At 43.6% G+C, this 20,909-nt stretch overlaps 1 protein-coding gene across 1 annotated transcript in view; it reads left to right on the top strand.

The window, feature by feature from the left end:
- LOC126101037 (prolactin-releasing peptide receptor-like) overlaps positions 1-20,909 on the top strand; it is a 990,136-nt gene that overhangs the window by 947,646 nt on the left and 21,581 nt on the right. The window contains exon 9 of the mRNA XM_049911700.1: positions 5,513-5,771. Coding sequence (XP_049767657.1) covers positions 5,513-5,771 — 259 coding nt within the window. The remainder of the gene's footprint in view (positions 1-5,512; positions 5,772-20,909) is intronic.

Genomic DNA, 20,909 nt, shown 5'->3' with positions numbered 1-20,909 from the left:
TGATGTTGTTGGCCGTTTTCGTATCAATAAAATGCACAAATCTAGCAAACTTAGGTATTACTCTTCCATCGCGGCATCTCAGCAAAAAGGCGAGGGCACTCAGCAACTTGCCCTTCTTCTTACGAAGTTTATTAAACTTCTTCACACGTTCCACCATCTCCTCCCCGTAGAGGCTTCTGATGTGGCTACGAAGGCTTTCCCGGCGTAGTAATTGATAATATTCTTCTCGGGTATGCAGCTGGATCATAACGTCTTCATGACACAATATTTCCGCGGTCCAACTGGCCGCCATCTTCTGGTGAGAGTGCTGGTGCACGATCTCGCCGGAACTGACTTCCTAGCGCAAGCTGCGGCCCCTATATAGGCCGCAGGAGACCCACAACGCGTGCGCGAGAAGGTGGCGTAACTGCCCTCTAGCGCAGTAAACATACGGCGCCGCCAGTGGTGGAAATAGGCGAAATCGAGATATCGCGGTCAAAAGCAGACAAAGGCAACGCAACGGTTCTTCTGTCACGTGATGACTATCTGGGAAAGATGGATCTCTTACTTGAAGACTCAGCATACAGAAATTTGTAGGACGACCCAACTGAACAGATAAAACGGAAGACGATTTCACTGCTGAAGAAGAGTTCGTTACCTGACGACGTTCTCAAAAAAACTTCGTCCTGGTGCTGCCGTGCCACCGAGGTTATACGGTCTACCGAAGATTCATAAGAAAGGGGTCCCGCTTCGTCCGATCGTGAGTAATTTGGGTGCTCCTACCTACAATCTAGCCAAGTATTTAGCATCTGTTCTTGGCCCTCACGTCGGTAAATGCGAACATCACATTTCCAATTCTATGGTGTTTATTCAGAGATTGAAGTCCTTGTCTCTTAGTCCCTCAGATTTACTTGTGAGCTTTGATGTCGTGTCGCTTTTTACCCGGGTTCCTCTGGAAGAATCCTTGCAATTAATTGGTGAGAAACTGGATGAGGAAACAACCATTCTTTGTCGCCACGTGCTGACGTCAACGTACTTTTTATTTAATGACAAATATTTTGAACAGCCTGACGGAGTGGCTATGGGGAGCCCATTGTCCCCAATAGTCGCCAATCTTTTTATGGAAGATTTTGAGGACACGGCGCTGAAGACGGCGTCCTTAAAACCAACTTGTTTCTGGAGGTACGTTGACGATACGTTTATGGTGTGGCCTCATGGGAGAGAAGCTCTTGACCGCCTCCTAGATCATTTTAATTCCCTGCATCCTAGCATCAAGTTTACCATGGAGGTAGAAAGTGATGGAAAGCTTCCGTTTCTGGATGTTCTGGTGTACAGAAAGGATGAGGGAACACTGGGACACAGTGTTTTTCGAAAGCCTACGCACACGGACCGTTACCTGCATGCTTCTAGCTGTCATCCATCGTTCCAGCGTACGGGGGTCCTGCGGACGTTGGCGAGAAGAGCTTATGCCATTTCAGATGGAGAAAGCTTGACACAAGAATTGGACCATCTTATGGTTGTGTTCAATCAGAACGGCTATACAGATAAACAGATCCGTCGTGCTTTCCAGTTTGGACCTTCGCCTGAACCATCAGAAGATACCTGCAAATCGGTGGCTTTTCTGCCTTTTGCTGGGAGCATTTCCTCGAAGATAGGAAGAATTCTGAAAAGATACCATATCAAAAGTATTTTTCGTCCGCCAGCCAAGATTAGAGCGCTTCTTGGCTCTGTAAAGGATGACTTGCGTTTGAGGAAGCCCGGTGTGTACAAGATCCCTTGCCACTGTGGGAAGGCTTATATTGGGCAGACAATCCGGACCATTCAGGACCGATGTGTTGAGCATCAGCGGCACACACGGCTGCTTCAACCTGAGAAATCTGCAGTGGCGGAGCACTGTCTCACCGAGGGACACAGAATGCTTTATGACAAGACACAAATGGTTGCCCCTGCATCTCGCTATTGGGACTGTGTTTTAAAAGAATCCATAGAGATTCGTTTATCTGACAATCTTATTAATAGCGACAAGGGCTATCTTTTAAGTAAGACTTGGGACCCGGTGCTATCTGACATCAAAAAACAACGGTCTGTGTTTCGATCGTCGGAATAAAAGTTTTTTAATTTTTGACCGCGATATCTCGATTTCGCCTATTTCCACCACTGGCGGCGCCGTATGTTTACTGCGCTAGAGGGCAGTTACGGCACCTTCTCGCGCACGCGTTGTGGGTCTCCTGCGGCCTATATAGGGGCCGCAGCTTGCGCTAGGAAGTCAGTTCCGGCGAGATCGTGCACCAGCACTGTCACCTGAAGATGGCGGCCAGTTGGACCGCGGAAATATTGTGTCATGAAGACGTTATGATCCGGCTGCATACCCGAGAAGAAAATTATCACTACGATAAGTTGTTGTTGAAGACCTGTAGTTCTTTCCACACAAAATTCAAACCCATCAGCCATTAAGCCCCAGGGCCCTGGAACAGTGGTTGTATTTCGCCAACACTATTGTCCACAGAAATGACGAACAGGACTTTGATGTGAATTACGGTTTGGTTTAGCAAAGAAGCCCACTTTCATTTGGATGGGTTCGTCAACAATCAAAATTGGCGCATTTGGGTGACCGAATATCCGCATTTCGCGATCGAGAAGTATCTTCACCCTCAACATGTGACTGTGTGTTGTGCAATGCACAGTCTCGGAGTAATCGGTGCGATATTCCTTGATGGTATGGTGAACACCGAATGGTACTTGAAGATTTTGGATGACTTCATACCCATTTCCAAAGTGACCCTGATTTCGACAAGATGTGGTTCATGCAAGACGGATTTCGACCCCATCGAAGCAGGAGAGAGTTTCATGTGCTGGAGGAGCAGTTTAGGGACCGTATGAGCCTCGATTGGCCGGCATATTCTCTGGATCTGAACACATGCGACTCCTTTTTGTGGGGCTATATTACAGACTAGGAGTACAACAGTAACCCAGAAACCGTTGCTGACCTGAAACCAACAATTCAGGAGGTCATCGACAGCATCAATTTTCCGACTGTTCAGAGGGTCATGCTGAATTTCTCTTTTCGTTTGCGCCCCATCACCACCAATGACGGTAGAAACATCGAACATGTCAGAACCTAAATCGAAATATCTGTAGTGACGTCTACATATTGAATAAAGTGTGTGCACGACGTAGTTTGTAACTAATTTCCTTTTCTTTCATGTAGTTCAATAACTGTCATCCTGAATATTGGCAGTCGATCAATAATATTCTTAAATATTTCGCTCATTGTTCCTTCTGTTGTTGCATCTCCATTGCGTTTGATGATTATGCTTGCATCATCAACGAACGCAACTGTTTCTGGTTTATCAGTCTAACAGGGAAGATCATTGCTGACAAAAGATTGAAGCACCCAGGCGGAGAGCAGGAAACTAAAGGAAACTCCACGATTTGAGAGGGTATGCGATAATATCTCAGTGATTAGAAAATCGAGCCTAATGTACAAACAACTTGGCCGTAGAAGTCCATTTATCGGTACGACGTTGCACCCCGTTTGGTCGGGATACATACACTAATATGGTTAGGAAGGGTGTCATAGGGCCATTTTACCCTATTCTGAACCCACAAACTGTTGTAACTGGTGTTTCATATCTGGATACGTGCACTGGGACGGAGTTTGACCGAGATAGACCCACAGACGTTCTATCGAGTGGAATTTGGGAACCTCGCTGCCCATGGGCGTCGCTCACCATTACGCATTTAGTTCGTAAAGCCGCGTCCCGTCTGGGAAAGCATTGTCCTGCTGAAAAATGTATTACCGCATGAGAGGTAATACATGCGGATCCAGGATGTCCGTGACGTACTGTTGCGCCACCAGATCTCTCTTCATTACACCATCTGTGACCTGAAGTAATGCCCGAAAGCTACATACACATTATAATGCAAGGAGTAAGACCGCTGCGCCTCTCCAAAACATTGAAAGAACAGTACCCTTCCCCGCCACACCCATCGAAGATGGCGATGCGGCGTAGCGCAAACCACAGTTCCTTACTGAACGCAATGCGACGATACTCGTAGTAGTCCATGCTTCGAGAACACGGCTACATTGTGACCATATCCATTCGTGTTGTGGTGTTAACGGCAGTCTTCCCTTGTGACGGTAATTCCCCACTCCGGCTGCTGCTACTTTCTGACCATTGGTGGAGCATGACGCAAAATTTTTCAGGAAGTCCATAACTTGTTCTCCGACGGCAGCTTCGGATGTGAAAGGGTTACAATATTCTCGGTCCACTGCCACTTCCGAAAGACCAATAGATTCACATCTATCTCATTATTCAATCAGTTGATTAAATGTGGATCCCCAATGATGCCTCTTCCCAACTTTAGCAGATGCTGATATCCTGTCCCACACGAGTATGTGGCATCCTCGTATCCTCTCCAGTGATCACTCAACACCTGGAACTATTCACGCCCATTCTACATGCTAGGAGAGCTGGGAATAACACTAAACACGAGCAGTACTAAGGCGCTGTGGTGACACTTGTACCTGTTACAGAGAATTGCAGTTCTTATCATTTACATGACTTTCAATGGTGTGTGCGTGTACAAAGCTACAGTGACATCCGACCCTGTCTTCTGACTGCTTCACTGTTTCTGTCAGGCAGCGTGTAGTCATCCTGTCTGCTATATTTCACACAAGGGCAAGCAACTCTGAGTCTTTTCTCTTTCCCTCAGCAGACGTGGAAGTGTAGCACATGTAATTTGAAACCGTCGTAGAGTTTCCGGACATGAGTTCCTATTCAGAATTATTTGTACTCACTGCCCTCTACAAATAGTAGAAGCTTGTAACGGGAGTTTTCGAACATCATGTACATCATGAAGAACAAATGTGGTCCCTGAACTGAACCCTGTGGAACACCGTTACTAGTTCGTTCCTATTCAGAAGGTTTATTCTAGACAGGTACTGTAGTGGACTGACCCAACAGCCAATCCACTATGACTTGTAGCCGAATAGCACGCATTAAGCTCACGCAGACTGGCGTGAGGTCTGGAACAATTAAAGGAGTTGAGTCTAATAAATAAAGTACGTAGTTGATGTAATACTTAACTTTAATCCAGAATTGGTGTACATCGGTCTGATGGTTCATGCTTCATTAGATACATAGCAAAGGATAAATGGCGCCTTGCTATGTCGTAGCAAATGACGTAGCTGAAGGCTATGCTAACTATCGTCTCGGCAAATGAGAGCGTATTTGTCAGTGTAGCATCGCTAGCAAAGTCGTCTGTACAACTGGGGCGAGTGCTAGGAAGTGTCTCTAGACCCCCCGTGTGGCGGCGCTCGGTCTGCAATCACTGACAGTGGCGACACGCGGGTCCGACGTATACTAGCGGACCGCGGCCGATTTAAAGGCTACCACCTAGCAAGTGTGGTGTCTGGCGGTGACACCACAGATACGAATTTCTCGCCATTGATCCATGATAATGTAGTTAAAAGTCGTTCAAGTGACGTATGTATCGTGTAACTATCTTAACAGCTGACTGACTTCTGCAGGAGAAGTTCAAGCGCGAGTTCCGGCAGCGCTTCCCGTGGAAGAAGAGCGCGTGCTCAGCTTCGCCCGTCACAGAGACGGAAGACCTGGACGGCTGCGGGGGCGGCAGCGGTGGCGGTGGCGGCGGCGGTGGGGGCGCGCTGTGCTCCACACGCAGCTCTCTGCGTGTCCCGAACTGCACGCCGGGCGGCTACGACTGGAGGCGTGCGTACAGCGCCGCCGCCGTGCGGCAGCAGCCCACAACCAGTCAGCACGACGCAGGTGCGAACTCACTTTGCCCAGGCAGTACAACGCGTCTATTTATCATTCATAAACATCAGCTGGCTGACACAATTTATCTGAAGCACAGGTACTTAGCGTCTTGGTTGCCACAGAATGCAGAATTAGCCAACAGTATTAAAGAAACACACAATGCATATATCGCCTATTTACGAACACGAACAAATGAAATCTGGGAAATATACAGGGTGCTTCACAGTTCACGTCACACACCTCTAGATTTTGTAGAGGGGACCCAGTACATAATGTTTTACATAGGAACTCTTGTCTGGAAACTTCATCCCAACATCAGTACGGAGGGTCACAGAGACGCTGGCGCCTGTAAATGTATATATAGGGTGAGTCAGAAGCAAAGGCACATGCTTTGAGGAGTGTTACTAGTGGTAATTCTAAACAAAAAGCTCCTAATGAACATATGACCTTTTCTTAACCGTTTCCGGATAAACCAATGAAATCTACTAGGAACGGGAAACATGTAGCGTCGTCCTTACTAACCGTGTCACTACGCAGTTCACTTGCGCATGTAACAGTTGTTTACCTCAAGTCTCAGTCCGACAGTGCTTGTCGTAGTGTACGGTACTACAGTGCTAGCACGTGAACAACGAATACAGTTTTGTGCAGTGAAACTGCCACGGATCTTCGCACATGCAGAGTATGCTGACTTTGTGTTTGTCTATGGTTTGTCCAATGGCAATTCCAGAGCTGCTGTGCGAGAATACAAACAACGATTTCCGAATCGCACAGTGCCAGATAGCAGGGTTTGTAGCACGGTGTTTCACTGATTGCGTGAGCGTGGTACGCTTCCCAGCGTTAATGTTGTCTCTGAACGTCCCGTACAGCAAACTCTTAATGAAGTTGAGAACATTCTTCAAGTAGTGGAACGCAACCCTACTAGTAGTTCTAGAAGAATTGCTACCCAACTCGGTATTCTTCAAACACGCATGTTGTTGTCAATGGAGAGACGTCTACAGACGTTAAAGTAACTTCTGGCGTGCCACAGGGGAGTGTTATGGGACCACTGCTTTTCACAATATATATAAATGACCTAGTAGATAGTGTCGGAAGTTCCATGCGGCTTTTCGCGGATGATGCTGTAATATACAGAGAAGTTGCAGCATTAGAAAATTGTAGCGAAATGCAGGAAGATCTGCAGCGGAAAGGCACTTGCTGCAGGGAGTAGCAACTGACCCTTAACATAGACAAATGTAATGTATTGCGAATACATAGAAAGAAGGATCCTTTATTGTATGATTATATGACAGCAGAACAAACACTGGTAGCAGTTACTTCGGTAAAATATCTGGGAGTATGCGTGCGGAACGATTTGAAGTGGAATGATCATATAAAATTAATTGTTGGTAAGGCGGGTACCAGGTTGAGATTCATTGGGAGAGTCCTTAGAAAATGTAGTCCATCAACAAAAGAGGTGGCTTGCAAAATACTCGTTCGACCTATACTTGAGTATTGCGCATCAGTGTGGGATCCGTACCAGATCGGGTTGACGGAGGAGGTAGAGAAGATCCAAAGAAGAGCGGCGCGTTTCGTCACAGGGTTATTTGGTAACCGTGATAGCGTCACGGAGATGTTTAACAAACTCAAGTGGCAGACTCTGCAAGAGAGGCGCTCTGCATCGCGGTGTAGCTTGCTCGCCAGGTTTCGAGAGGGTGCCTTTCTGGATGACGTATCGAATATATTGCTTCCCCCTACTTATACCTCCCGAGGAGATCACGATTGTAAAATTAGAGAGATTAGAGCGCGCACGGAGGCTTTCAGACAGTCGTTCTTCCCGCGAACCATACGCGACTGGAACAGGAAAGGGAGGTAATGACAATGGCACGTAAAGTGCCCTCCGCCACACACCGTTGGGTGGCTTTCGGAGTATAAATGTAGATGTAGATACGCACAATACACGAGCACGGTCTGTATGCCTTTCATCGGCAGAGTGTACAATATCTGCATGAAGGAGATGTTGCCAAACGGCTAGAATTCTATCAGTGGATCATTGCCAATGATAGATTAATTCCACGTATTCTGTTCACTGATGAGTCAACATTTACCCGCAACGGAATTAACAACATGCGCAACTCTCATGTATGGGGAAATGAAAATGTGCATGCTACTGTGGGATCGAATTTTCAACGACGTTTCTCAGTCAACGTATGGTGCGGTATTATTGATGATCAACTCATTGGACCAGTTATTTTAGATAACCGTCTTATTGGAACACGGTATCTTGAGTTTCTTCAGTATGTGTGACCAGAATACGTGGAGGATATCCCTTTGGCAGCACGAGCTCGTACGCACTTTCAGCATGACGGAGCTCCTACACATTCCGTACAGCCAGTGACACAGTATCTCAACAGAGCGTATCATGGTCGTTGAATCGCTCACCAAGGAGTCCTTGCTTGGCCACCGAGGTCACCCGATCTTACCCCATTGGATTACTGTTTATGGGGGCGGCTGAAGAGCGACGTCTACAAGTGCAGAATGGACACAAGAGAGGAACTTCTTGCTCATTTTTTACATGCTTGTGCCCAGGTAAAGGAATGCAAAACTGAGCTCCGATCGGCGACCCAACACCTGTCTACAAGAGCAGCAACATGCATTGAAGTTGACGGTGGACTGTTTGAACATCTTCTGTGAAGAAACGTTCACAATTAAACAAACCATAACAGTATCTTAATTTACCGTCACGTGCACCTTTCCCGTTCCTAGCTGTTTTCATTGGTTTGCCCGGATACGGTTAAGAAAAGAGCATATGTTCATTAGAAGTTTTTTGTTCAGAATCACCAGTAGTATCACCCGTCAAAGAATGTACCTTTCCTCCTGACTCACACTGTATACACAGGGTGACTCTCATGATGATGTTAAAACTTTCAAGAATGACAGAGGAGGATATATGTATCAATTTGAGATACGGGTCACTGGCTCGGAAGGGAAGGAGTCGAAAGTTACAAGCGAAACCCTTTCTGATGTCTCTGAGTGTGGAATACAGGTACTGGTGCTGGTGTTCTCACGAATGTAGGGTTTGCAGCTTCCAGTGGTGGTAGTATTAACCAAGACACAAAAAAAATGTCAAGTAAACGCGGACTCTAAAATGCCTACCTCAGGACCTACGAGCACTTACCCATCTTTGCTAGGGTGTAATACACCTCCTCTATTGAACAAGTATTCATAACGCTTAAGGTATACGTTTACTAAATATTTATTCTTGTTTTGGTCTATACTACCACCTCTGTAAGTTGAATACCCAATAATCTTAGCAACAACAGTACCGGTACATGTATTCCACTGTCAGGCGTGTCAGCACGGTTTTCGCTTATAACTTTCTACTCGTTCGTTTCTGATACAGACACCCTTATCTCAAATTGCTACATTTATCCTTCTCCGTCATCCTTGAAAGATTTTGGTGTCACAATGAAGTCACCTTGTGTATATGCACATTTACAGGCGCCGGCATCTATAGATCTGACCATCCATAGCGTCGTTGGATACGTTTCCGGAGATGGGTTTCTACGTAAAATTTGGTCTGCGCAGTCCCCAGTACAACCTCTACAAGGCTTCAGAAAGCCACTAATGATAATATATGTATAGTAAGACGAATTATTGAGAAACTTCGAAAGTTTGGTTTATAAACGCTTTTAGCATTTATTGATTACAAGATGGTCTTCAAGGTAAAAAGGCCACTTTTGTGGAAAATATTGAAAATAAAAGAATTTCATAAACACCTTGTTAATGCCATAAAGAGTCTACATGTAATTAGAAAAACAGTTATAAGTTCAGGATGGAAAATGTCCGAGGGAATTTTAATAAATCAAGGTGTTCGACAAGGGGACAGTTATCGCGCATTTTATTTAATTTGTACATTGACGGCACAGTTATGAGGTGGAAAGATAAAATACAGTTAGGTATTAGAATAGGTCCAGCGGAACATTTAATGCTTTATTATGCGCTGGTGACCATATCATTGTAAAGGAAACAGAAGATAATTTGTGAAGAGCAGTATACAGAATGGGTCAAAACGCAATGTATTACAACTTAACTATATCTTCAAATATGACAAAGACAGCGGATTTCCAATGAAGGAATCCAGTCAGGCCGAAAATAATAATAAATTAGAAAAGTATATAACAAATATCCCACTTTAGTTATCTAGGATGTGATATATGTTTTAACTGTGACAAAGGCATTGAGAAGAAGATTAATAAATACAAGCTATCTGCAGAAACATTGGAAGAACTTTTGGAAGAAAAACAAGAAAGGAAACACAATGAAATTCTATAACAGTGTGGCTGTCCCTATTCTTATATATACACTCCTGGAAATGGAAAAAAGAACACATTGACACCGGTGTGTCAGACCCACCATACTTGCTCCGGACACTGCGAGAGGGCTGTACAAGCAATGATCACACGCACGGCACAGCGGACACACCAGGAACCGCGGTGTTGGCCGTCGAATGGCGCTAGCTGCGCAGCATTTGTGCACCGCCGCCGTCAGTGTCAGCCAGTTTGCCGTGGCATACGGAGCTCCATCGCAGTCTTTAACACTGGTAGCATGCCGCGACAGCGTGGACGTGAACCGTATGTGCAGTTGACGGACTTTGAGCGAGGGCGTATAGTAGGCATGCGGGAGGCCGGGTGGACGTACCGCCTAATTGCTCAACACGTGGGGCATGAGGTCTCCACAGTACATCGATGTTGTCACCAGTGGTCGGCGGAAGGTGCACGTGCCCGTCGACCTGGGACCGGACCGCACCGACGCACGGATGCACGCCAAGACCGTAGGATCCTACACAGTGCCGTAGGGGACCGCACCGCCACTTCCTAGCAAATTAGGGACACTGTTGCTCCTGGGGTATCGGCGAGGACCATTCGCAACCGTCTCCATGAAGCTGGGCTACTGTCCCGCACACCGTTAGGCCGTCTTCCGCTCACGCCCCAACATCGTGCAGCCCGCCTCCAGTGGTGTCGCGACAGGCGTGAATGGAGGGACGAATGGAGACGTGTCGTCTTCAGCGATGAGAGTCGCTTCTGCCTTGGTGCCAATGATGGTCGTATGCGTGTTTGGCGCCGTGCAGGTGAGCGCATACGACCGAGGCACACAGGGCCAACACCCAGCATCATGGTGTGGGGAGCGATCTCCTACACTGGCCGTACACCACTGGTGATCGTCGAGGGGACACTGAATAGTGCACGGTACATCCAAACCGTCATCGAACCCATCGTTCTACCATTCCTAGACCGGCAAGGGAACTTGCTGTTCCAACAGGACAATGCACGTCCGCGTGTATCCCGTGCCACCCAACGTGCTCTAGAAGGTGTAAGTCAACTACCCTGGCCAGCAAGATCTCCGGATCTGTCCCCCATTGAGCATGTTTGGGACTGGATGAAGCGTCGTCTCACGCGGTCTGCACGTCCAGCACGAACGCTGGTCCAACTGAGGCGCCAGGTGGAAATGGCATGGCAAGCCGTTCCACAGGACTACATCCAGCATCTCTACGATCGTCTCCATGGGAGAATAGCAGCCTGCATTGCTGCGAAAGGTGGATATACACTGTACTAGTGCCGACATTGTGCATGCTCTGTTGCCTGTGTCTATGTGCCTGTGGTTCTGTCAGTGTGATCATGTGATGTATCTGACCCCAGGAATGTGTCAATAAAGTTTCCCCTTCCTGGGACAATGAATTCACGGTGTTCTTATTTCAATTTCCAGGAGTGTAGTTCTGAATCATGGACAGTAATAAAAAAAAAGAAAAATCACGAATACAGGAAGCAGAGATGAAGTTCATGATATGTAAGGAGCTGTAATATAATGGATGAAATAAGTAATGAAATAATGAGATCAGATTTAAAAATCTTTACAAGCAATGACAAGACGGGAGAGAATAGAACGGTATGAAATGATCATGTTGATAGAACGGTGGAAAACAGATTGCCAAAGAAGATAATCCATTATTAGCCGCCGACTGGAAAAAGAGAACTAGGTAGACCTCGTTAGACATGGGTGGTGGAACTGGCGACTCATCTCCTGATCCTTGGAAGGAGATGATAATGATGATGATGATGATTGCTGTGTCGCCATCAATTCCGATCGATCCCAATAGCTAAGCAGGCGTAGTTTCAGTGACACATAAATATAAATTAAATGAGAGCAAAGAGCGGAAATCTAAATAAAGAGTGACAGGACATGGGCAGCACATAACACATAATACATTATGTAACACGCTAATATACAAGGTGGCTATAGTGAGACTTTCGGTAGTTACGCCAGTGTAGATGCAAAACTGTTTATCGTGCTAGTACCCGACGTCATGGGAATGATATTCAGACTGTGCGCTGCAGGATTTGTGTTGTTAGCATTAGGACTTACCGTTAGATGCCGTTATTGGTACTTTGTCATAGGTTTGAAACACAGTATCAGTGTGCATTACAGTTGGAGAGAGTCAAGGTGAGTCTGTAGAAGGTATGCAGGATTTTATTCGTAAAGCTGTTTTATAATAACAAGAGCAATAGTGCTGCGGCACGTTGCGAGTATCGACACATTAGAGCAACACGGAGAGATCTTTCCGCACCAGGATTGAAGAAAAATTCGAAATAACTTGGCGATTTGGTAATTGCTCCTGGGACGGGCCAACAGCTGATTGTGCCACAAATTGTTGAAGCAGTTACCGCTGCCATGGCTGATACTGCTGGACGCAGTGTGACATAGCTGAGAATGCTGGACGCAATGTGTTACCTTCGAGGTGTGTCACAACCGCTGAACATTCCATGGTCCACGGTTTTTTCGGGCAGCAGTAGAGCAACCTCTAGTGCGGTTCCAGGCTGTCGTGGATGCGGATGGTCGTCAGACTTGGGTAACGTTCGCAACCTGGAATGTAATGGTGATACACAATCAACAAGTGTTACCCTTTCATGTCGAAATCAAAACAGAATGAAACAACAAGTTTACTGTTACCAGTCATTGTTTATTTACCTCCATGAGGCGTTTCGAAGGTTTAAACCTCCGTCATCAGGTGGTTTCACGTTTGTTACGATGTGTTTCTTGTGTTACGATTTTGGGGGGACCTTGTGACACTGTCTAGTGCAGAAACGAAATACTATTCCCGAACAAGTTTTTTTCTTGTCTTTTTTTTACCAGAAACTAAATGTACATCTAACAGTGAAAATAAAACAAGTGAAACAGAATATCTCCAGTGGTGAGCGGTTCCTTTCAGTTGCACGTATTTTGTAAACAAAAATGGCTTCTGAAAACTATTAGGTGAAAAGAACATATAGCAAAAGAGAAACATTATCATCCATAATAAAAATATTGTTATTTCGGAATAACTTTTAAAGGATTGTGGAGATCTTTGTTTGAGGTAATGATTACAACATGCACTGGAACAAAAATTTCATGCGGTCTACACATCCGATTATGTCAAGTTTATACAGCTTAAATTTTATACTCGTTTATAGAACCCGGTGACAGGTTGCAAACTTTAAGTACAATATTTATGTCTCCAGTAGCTGTAAAATTATACATAAATGACAGATAACTGTTTTGGTTGGGATTCAGTGATAGGTATGTAAGGCAGGGGGCAGAAGGAGAGAAAGAGAAAGGGAAAGAGATAGATATATAAATAGGGAGAGAGAGAAAGAGAAAGAGAGAAAGAGAGAGAGAGAGAGAGAGAGAGAGAGTAGTGGAAGGGGTGACTGGATTACAGCAAACTTTCGAAAGCATGGAGTCTTAAGGTTATATTTGTTATAGGTAATAATTAACAAAAGATTGTACTAATAAGTTGGATGGTGCTTAAAATATGCAGATAGATATACAATTTGTGCTGTTACTTGACGAACATTTCGTTTCAAGCTGGCTATACATTTGGGGAACGTCATGGTAACATAATTAAATATTTATGGTAAGTATGTGTGTGTGTGTGTGTGTGTGTGTGTGTGTGTGTGCGCGTGCGTGCGTATGTGTGTCCGTGCACTGCAAATTTAACGATGTAGCCTGTCGCTGAAAACAGAAGCAATGCTATTGCAATTGTTGTGATTTTTGTCATTACGTTTGATTCTGGTTGTTTTCTTTGGTGTTTGTATATTTGGAGAGTTTCAAGGATGTCTAGTTTTTTGCCTTTAGATTGGATGTGTAGGATGCTGATACTTGTGATGTTAATGTAGTGTTTTGTTTCATGTGAGTGGGTAGGCTGTTGCTGTCGTATGGTAGTTTTTGTTCTTTAGTTGTGACACGTGTGCTTTGAATCTAGTCTCAAATGATCTACCTCTGTGGTCTATGTAGAAACTGTCATCATCCAGACATTGAATTTTCTTCAAACCTGTATGATGAAATGAATTTCGTGTATTGCTGTTGTGAAGTGAATTCTGCCCAATATTGTTGTCTGTGGTAGAGGATTAGTTTATGCCTTTGGTTTGAAGACGTTGGCAATCTGATATGAAATACTGCCAAGAAAGGGGGCTGTATCGAAGGTGTTATTTTTTTTTTGTCTTTTGTGATGTGATTGCTTTGCCACTGTTGAGTGTTTTAGGGTGTCTACTATGTAGCTGTTGCAACCTTTGTAACAGGTGCTTGTTTTATTATTTCAATTTGTTGTTCACATTTATCTTCAGAGAGTGGTAGTTGGATAGCTCTATTGATCATGCATGAACAGGAATGCCGTCATTTTGTGGGCTGTAGGAGACACTGTGGATGGTAGTATGCGTTGCGGTAATCGTCCAATATATTTCAAATGGATGTCTATTATTTTTTATTCTAATGATAAGTTCTAAAACGTTTATACTGTTACCTGCGTGGAATTCAACTGTGAATTTTATATTTTCATGGGTGTTGTTGAGTAATTGGTTCAACTCGCTAGCGTCATATTTTGTGCCATTGATTAAAAAGATAGTAACATCTACGTAACTTTGGTAGAACATGATGTATTTGAGGAGGTGGTGATTGGAAATTAGGACTGTGTCTTCTAAATTGTTTATAAATATTTCACCTAACAGTACGGAAAGATTTAAGACAATTGCTAGGCCATCTGTTTGTTTCTAGAGTTTATTGTTGAATTTGAAATAGTTGTATGAAAATGTGAATCCAAGCAGCTCCATTAGTCCAGTAATGTGAGTGAATGAGAATTTTTTGTGCTTTTGTAGGCTGGCATTAATTGTCTGCTGTGTGGGATCTATTGCCACAGGGGAATAACTATTTCAAATGAGGTCAGTGTGGCTCCACCAGGAAATTTTATCTTTTTGACATGTTGTGTAAATGTTGCTGCGTTTTCAAGTGTCATGTTATTATTGAACGTGTATGGTTCTTAGAGAATTTTGAAAAGCTTTGTGTTGAGTTCGCATATTGGGCTGTTCTTACAGTTGACTATAGGCCTGATGGGGGTCACGTTCTCGTGATTCTTTATTGATTTTTTCTGTACTCCTTATCCGCATGTCCTTGCAAATGTTTCCACAACGTCTCATGCTTCTGTGACCACTTATTTCTTACTGGGCCTCTTAAATATCGACGTTTTACTTGCAACCACCCTGAACTCAAAGTGAACATTTTATTAACCTAAACTCTACAGAATACTAATACACTGCCCTAATCCCTCCTCTCCAGAGCAACAGACTATCTGTAATAATCCGTGTTGCATGAAACATGGCCGTTGTGTATATAAATAGAACGGGAGAAGATCGACAGCACTTTATCATGCTTCGTCAGCAAAAATTCATCGACACGGTGCAAAGATACTTAACAGAGTGCTTTGCGCCGGCTGTCAAACCGAAAATTTCTTTTCGCGCTACAGAGTTACAGTCCTATGGCCAGGTCACACCGACTCTATACATGAACAGAAATACAGGTAGCGCCAAATACTACACGGAAGTGGACACCTTCCTTCAGCCTCAAAGGGAAATGTGTACTGGATGTTCCCCCTGACAAATGCAGAGAGGTACATTCAAGCATCTGTAAAATTCAGAAATGCCTAAAAAAAGTAAACTAGGAACTTAAAAGATCTACCCTTGAAATGCCTGCACACATTGTGAAATTAAAGTGATGGTACTTATATCTCTAGGCGCTTCAGTCCGGAACCGCGCGACTGCTACAGTCGCAGGTTCGAATCCTGCCTCGGGCATGGATGTGTGTGATGTCCTTAGGTTAGTTAGGTTTAAGTAGTTATAAGTTCTAGGGGACTGATGACCTCAGATGTTAAGTCCCATAGTTCTCAGAGCCAAGAGGAACTTATATCTCTCGTCAGCTTCATCACCTGAATTGTTTCACAACTACTTCGGTACCTCATGCACGTTCATAGTGTGACTACTTTTGTGTTGATACATAGGTCAGCTAGGGAGCCTACAGTAGTCTGTCATAGAAAGGAAACGCATACCATTGGGAATAGTCACAGACGGGGAATGTCACAAAAGGCAAATAGTTAACAAAAACAGAAATAGCACAAATCATGGCTACGTGGACACGACACCTTTCAGTCCGCTTCGCTCCTGACAGAAGCAGAAATGTTTCAAAGTCAGAGCCGTCTAGTTCTTCTTATCGTCCGCAATAGATTAAGGACAATGATTAGGAAACCAAGTAACTTTTTAAACTGTTCTTCCAGCTCTTCTCACACTTCAATTGCCGAATGTCTTTATTGTGACCTAGATTTTTGTTCATTTAGAACACCTTTTGACTTCTTCTCCCCTGTAATAAATTGTATTGGTACTAATATCGTCCAAACTTTGATAAACTTTGCAAAGTGAATAGAGGAGCTCATTACTAAAATAATTTAAACTTAAAATTCTGAAATTTAATTTTTTATGTTACAGAAATGCGCTACACATTCCTACAAGAAGATGCAACCCACCAAACTGCATTACTTTCCATATTAAAGTGAAAGTTAAAATAAGTAGGTTTTAACCAAAATATCAAAACAGCTTTAAAATTTGTTTTCATTTTTTAAGAGTCTTATGTACCGGCAGTTTTTACTTCAACTATGTCGTAAGATTGCCTGGTCAGCCTAAAGCAACAAAGAAGTCACGTGACTAATCACAAATGCTCATATGCTCTTCCTTGTTATATGTATTAACTGTCTGATCTTTCAGTGTTGGACTTTGTTTTAATTATATTACGAAGTGACACACCAGACAGAACGACAAAATTACGAAACTCCCTGCCCCCAGCGGAAAAGCTGAACGCCATAAATACTATTGCTCTTAGCAGTATTTGGGGACCGCTCCTTCAAATGTACGTCAGCAGAGTCTTGCTGCTGATCTCTGAATCTGCGATAAATCTGGAAGAGTTCCATGAATGACATAGGCGACACGCAGAATCGTCTGTGTTCCCATAAAAGTTTATAGTGAAAATTTAAAGTTCAGCAAAGTCATGCGTTCCTTTAAACCAAAGGGGTGCATACGCAAGATGACACAAATAAGGTATCCAAAACGCAAAACTTAATTACTAACGAAATATTTATAAATTATAGAGCGCAGCAATCAGTCGTCCTTTTTTGTAGGTTTTATTTGGCAAATGCAGATGTCGGCTAGTGCCCAGCCATTATCCATGCACTATATTCTAATCTCGATACATGTAAGTTCCCTGTTGTTCGGGCGTCCGAACAACAGGGGACTGACACGTATCGAGACTAGAATATAGTGCAATTAGTCCAATGATAATGGCTAGGCACTAGTCAAAATCTGGATTTGCCAAATAGAGCCTACAAATAAAAAGGACGACGGATTGCTGCACTCTAAAGTTTATAAATAATATCAGTTGCTGAGTGCACCAGCTTTCCTAAGTGAATGTAACCTGATAACAAAATATTATACACACGATAAAGTAATCTGACCATTTGAATTTCGCTAACTCTTCAATAAAAGGGGAAAAACATTACATGAAAAATAATAACGGAGATTGAAAGGAAAGCAACAAAACGCACAATAATCGATCTTAGCCCAGAATGCCGAAGCCTGAAATATACCCAACCTAAAGCTGACACCCTAACATTAAACAAGCAATTAAGAAGAAACCAAAATCAGTAACAGAATTCACCAACGTAAATTACCCTCTGCTGGGCACAATGATTGAGATTCATGATTTCTATGGAAGTAAATATGAAATCAGTCGCTATTCTGGATTTTTGATACGAGATATTGTACCTTTAACATGCTTCCGAGTGACTAAAGGCCTGTCATCTGAAGGAAATGTTACAGTAGCATTATACCATAGGTCAATTGTAGTTACATGCTGTGCAGATGGTGCTGGCGTAAACGATGGAAATTTAGTTGTCATTAACGAAAGTTTTGTGAAATGGAAAAGTTGTTATGTTTTGATTGTATACAGCGCACTAAATCGTGAATCTATAACAAATTCGTTCGTATAATGTATGTTATGACGTATTACATAGAAATATACACAATATGAAGCTGCACTAGGTTTTACACTAATTCACAGAAGGTAAACACTGTATGTAATTAGAAAGAATACGAATATGAAAATTACACACTTTACACGACGACCTTTGGCCTGAGATGCATTCTTCTACAGTATAAACATTAGAAGCACCTATAATGTATTTAAGCGGATCTTACTAACTTCAGGAGTGTTCTATTATTGACAATGTTCATGTAATCTAAAACGATTTAAAAGTCATGCAGAAGATAAACAAATAGAGTGAGATATCTACTATGTAATTAAAAAGTGAATGATTTGCAGAATGCTGTAATTGTTACATGACTAGCAGAATGTAACTGACACAGGAGCACGCAGATGTCTTATTATAGTCACTTCTGGTGTTTTGTTGCCTGGATGTCTTGAAAATTCTGGAAGAAATAGTTCTGCATAGATTCAAATTGATCATTAAGGTTTTATTAGGTGATCATAGCTTGTGAATGTAAATTTCTAATTGTACAGGGAGATCCATCAGCAACCTTTTCTCAGCAATCTGTAGCACCAACAGAGATCTCATGATGAGCTGCAGGTGATGCAAAGCGGCATTTATCTCTGAGTTTTTGAGTCGAAGGACAGTCTTTTTAGTGGGTTGCAAAATTATTTCCTTGTTTGTCCTATATAGAGGCAAGAACTGGAGCATGTGAATAGGCCAGTATTTTGCTGTCACTGATCAGTAGACTTACTACTTTGAACAGTTTTGTTTTCTAGTTTATTGTCTGTGTGGAAGAAGAATTTTATCTTACGTGGTAGAAAAGATTTGCAAGTTTGTATAACCAGAAATAGGAGTGTGGCAAATTTTCGCGTTTCTTCCTTAACTTATATTGGTGTTGATGGTTGCTTAAGCTTACTTTCGACGAGTGTGCCTATGAAGGAAGTATTATATCCATTATTTTGTTTTTAGATTTGAGTTTTCTTTACATGTATCTGCTTTGCTGATGAGGATGCAGAACACTCAATCTAACCAAGACCTGAAGAAACTAGTTTTAAGTTGGTTCATGAGGTGGCTTGAGGTTTTGTTAATGGCAACAGCAGTGGTAGTGGGTTTTCTATATATGTTGAAAGTATGTTATTGTGACTGCAAATAGTCATATTAATTAAACTAATTTAATCTCTCACCTGAGAATCTGATATTTCGGTGCATTATATTCATTTTATCTTCTGTGTTATTTGGTTCTTCTTTTGATGCATCAATTGTGTCATCTACATATATAAAAGTAATGAAGATCACAATAACTGTGAAATTAAAAAAAGAACAGTAAAATTAAATTTTCCAATTTTATTACACAGGTCTTTCTACGACCTCTCCGTTGTTGAAAATTGTGCTATTTTAGTATCTTAACTTGGCCAACCCAGACATTCTTGTTAGCACAAGACTATAGTGATTACAACTGGCACAATTTCCTGTCACTGTCATACCCAAAAACATGTTGCAGCTAGCAACACTGGACTGCTGGCGACACTGCATACACTGGCTCCACGAGGCGAAAGCACCATCCACTGCTGTAGACAGCAACAATGCCCCATGCTGACAGCAAGCTGTCCTCAACCACGACTGCAAATCCACCAGGCTACCTAGCTGCTTTGCTCCACGACTTACTGCTCTGCCACATCCAGCCAGCTGCTCTCTCTCCAGAAGTTGCTATCTGTGTTGCCTTCTAGATGCCCATCTTGTTACTCTTCCTTATAGGATCACCCTTTGATGCTAACAGTGTACTCCTGTCATCCATCTTCGTTGGGACGCTGTCACTGGCTAACTGACTGGGCGATCCACGCCAGTACACAAACAAGCTCCATTGGCGCGCCATGCACGGCCCTGTGCCAAACACCTTCTCCATCACTGAAAATGCCAGCCCCTCCCTTGACAGTTGCACATAGTTGATGTGGGTGGTTCACTCTCATAGCCGACCAGGGTGGCCGAGCAGTTCTAGGCGCTTCAGTCTGGAACCGCGCTGCTACTACGGACGCAGGTTCGAATCCTGCCTCGGGCATGGATGTGTGTGATGTCCTTAGGTTCGTTAGGTTTAAGTAGTTCTAAGTTCTAGGGGACTGATGACCTCAGATGTTAAGTCCCATAGTGCTCAGAGCCATTTGAACCATTTTTCACTCTCATACACCCATCGTCTATGCTGCCACTCAGTTTCATGACTATAGTGCCCATCCCGTCCTCCACCCACACTGGGCCACTACCACCTGCCAACTCTTTGGGCTAGTGATGCTTTGACATAAACAAACTCAGCTGGTGTACCATATAGGCTAAGTATCATACTTCAATTCTAGTCCGCCACTGCCCATGGCCTCTGGTGCTGGCACCAAGCTGCTATTAGCAGTTCAGTCCCATACACCAGACTGCTCCTCACTGTGACAGCACACCACTCCCTGCTTTGCTGTGGCACTGCAGGTGGCTATTTTGTTGTGCAGGCGTACTCTTGTTGGAGGGGCAGCAACACCAGTGCTGACGCCAAAAGCAAAATGACATGGGAATACAATTGTGCTGTGAGTTGCTACTTTGGCCAGTCTAGACGCACTGCTCTGCACTATAAGACGGCACTGATCACAACTGGCAATATTTCCTTTAACCATGGTAGGCGGAAGCACATCGAGGCTTTCAACACTTAAATCACTGCTGCGCTTCATCCCCTGGGCCAGTTTCCCTAGATCCACTGGTCCAGGCTGGAACGATGCCCCATGTTGAGAGCAAGCCACTGC

Source organism: Schistocerca cancellata, chromosome 9, assembly GCF_023864275.1.
Source record: "Schistocerca cancellata isolate TAMUIC-IGC-003103 chromosome 9, iqSchCanc2.1, whole genome shotgun sequence".
Classification (NCBI taxonomy): Eukaryota; Metazoa; Arthropoda; class Insecta; order Orthoptera; family Acrididae; genus Schistocerca; species Schistocerca cancellata.
The sequence above is the reverse complement of the archived record's forward strand: the minus strand, read 5'-3'. Positions and strand labels throughout refer to the sequence as shown.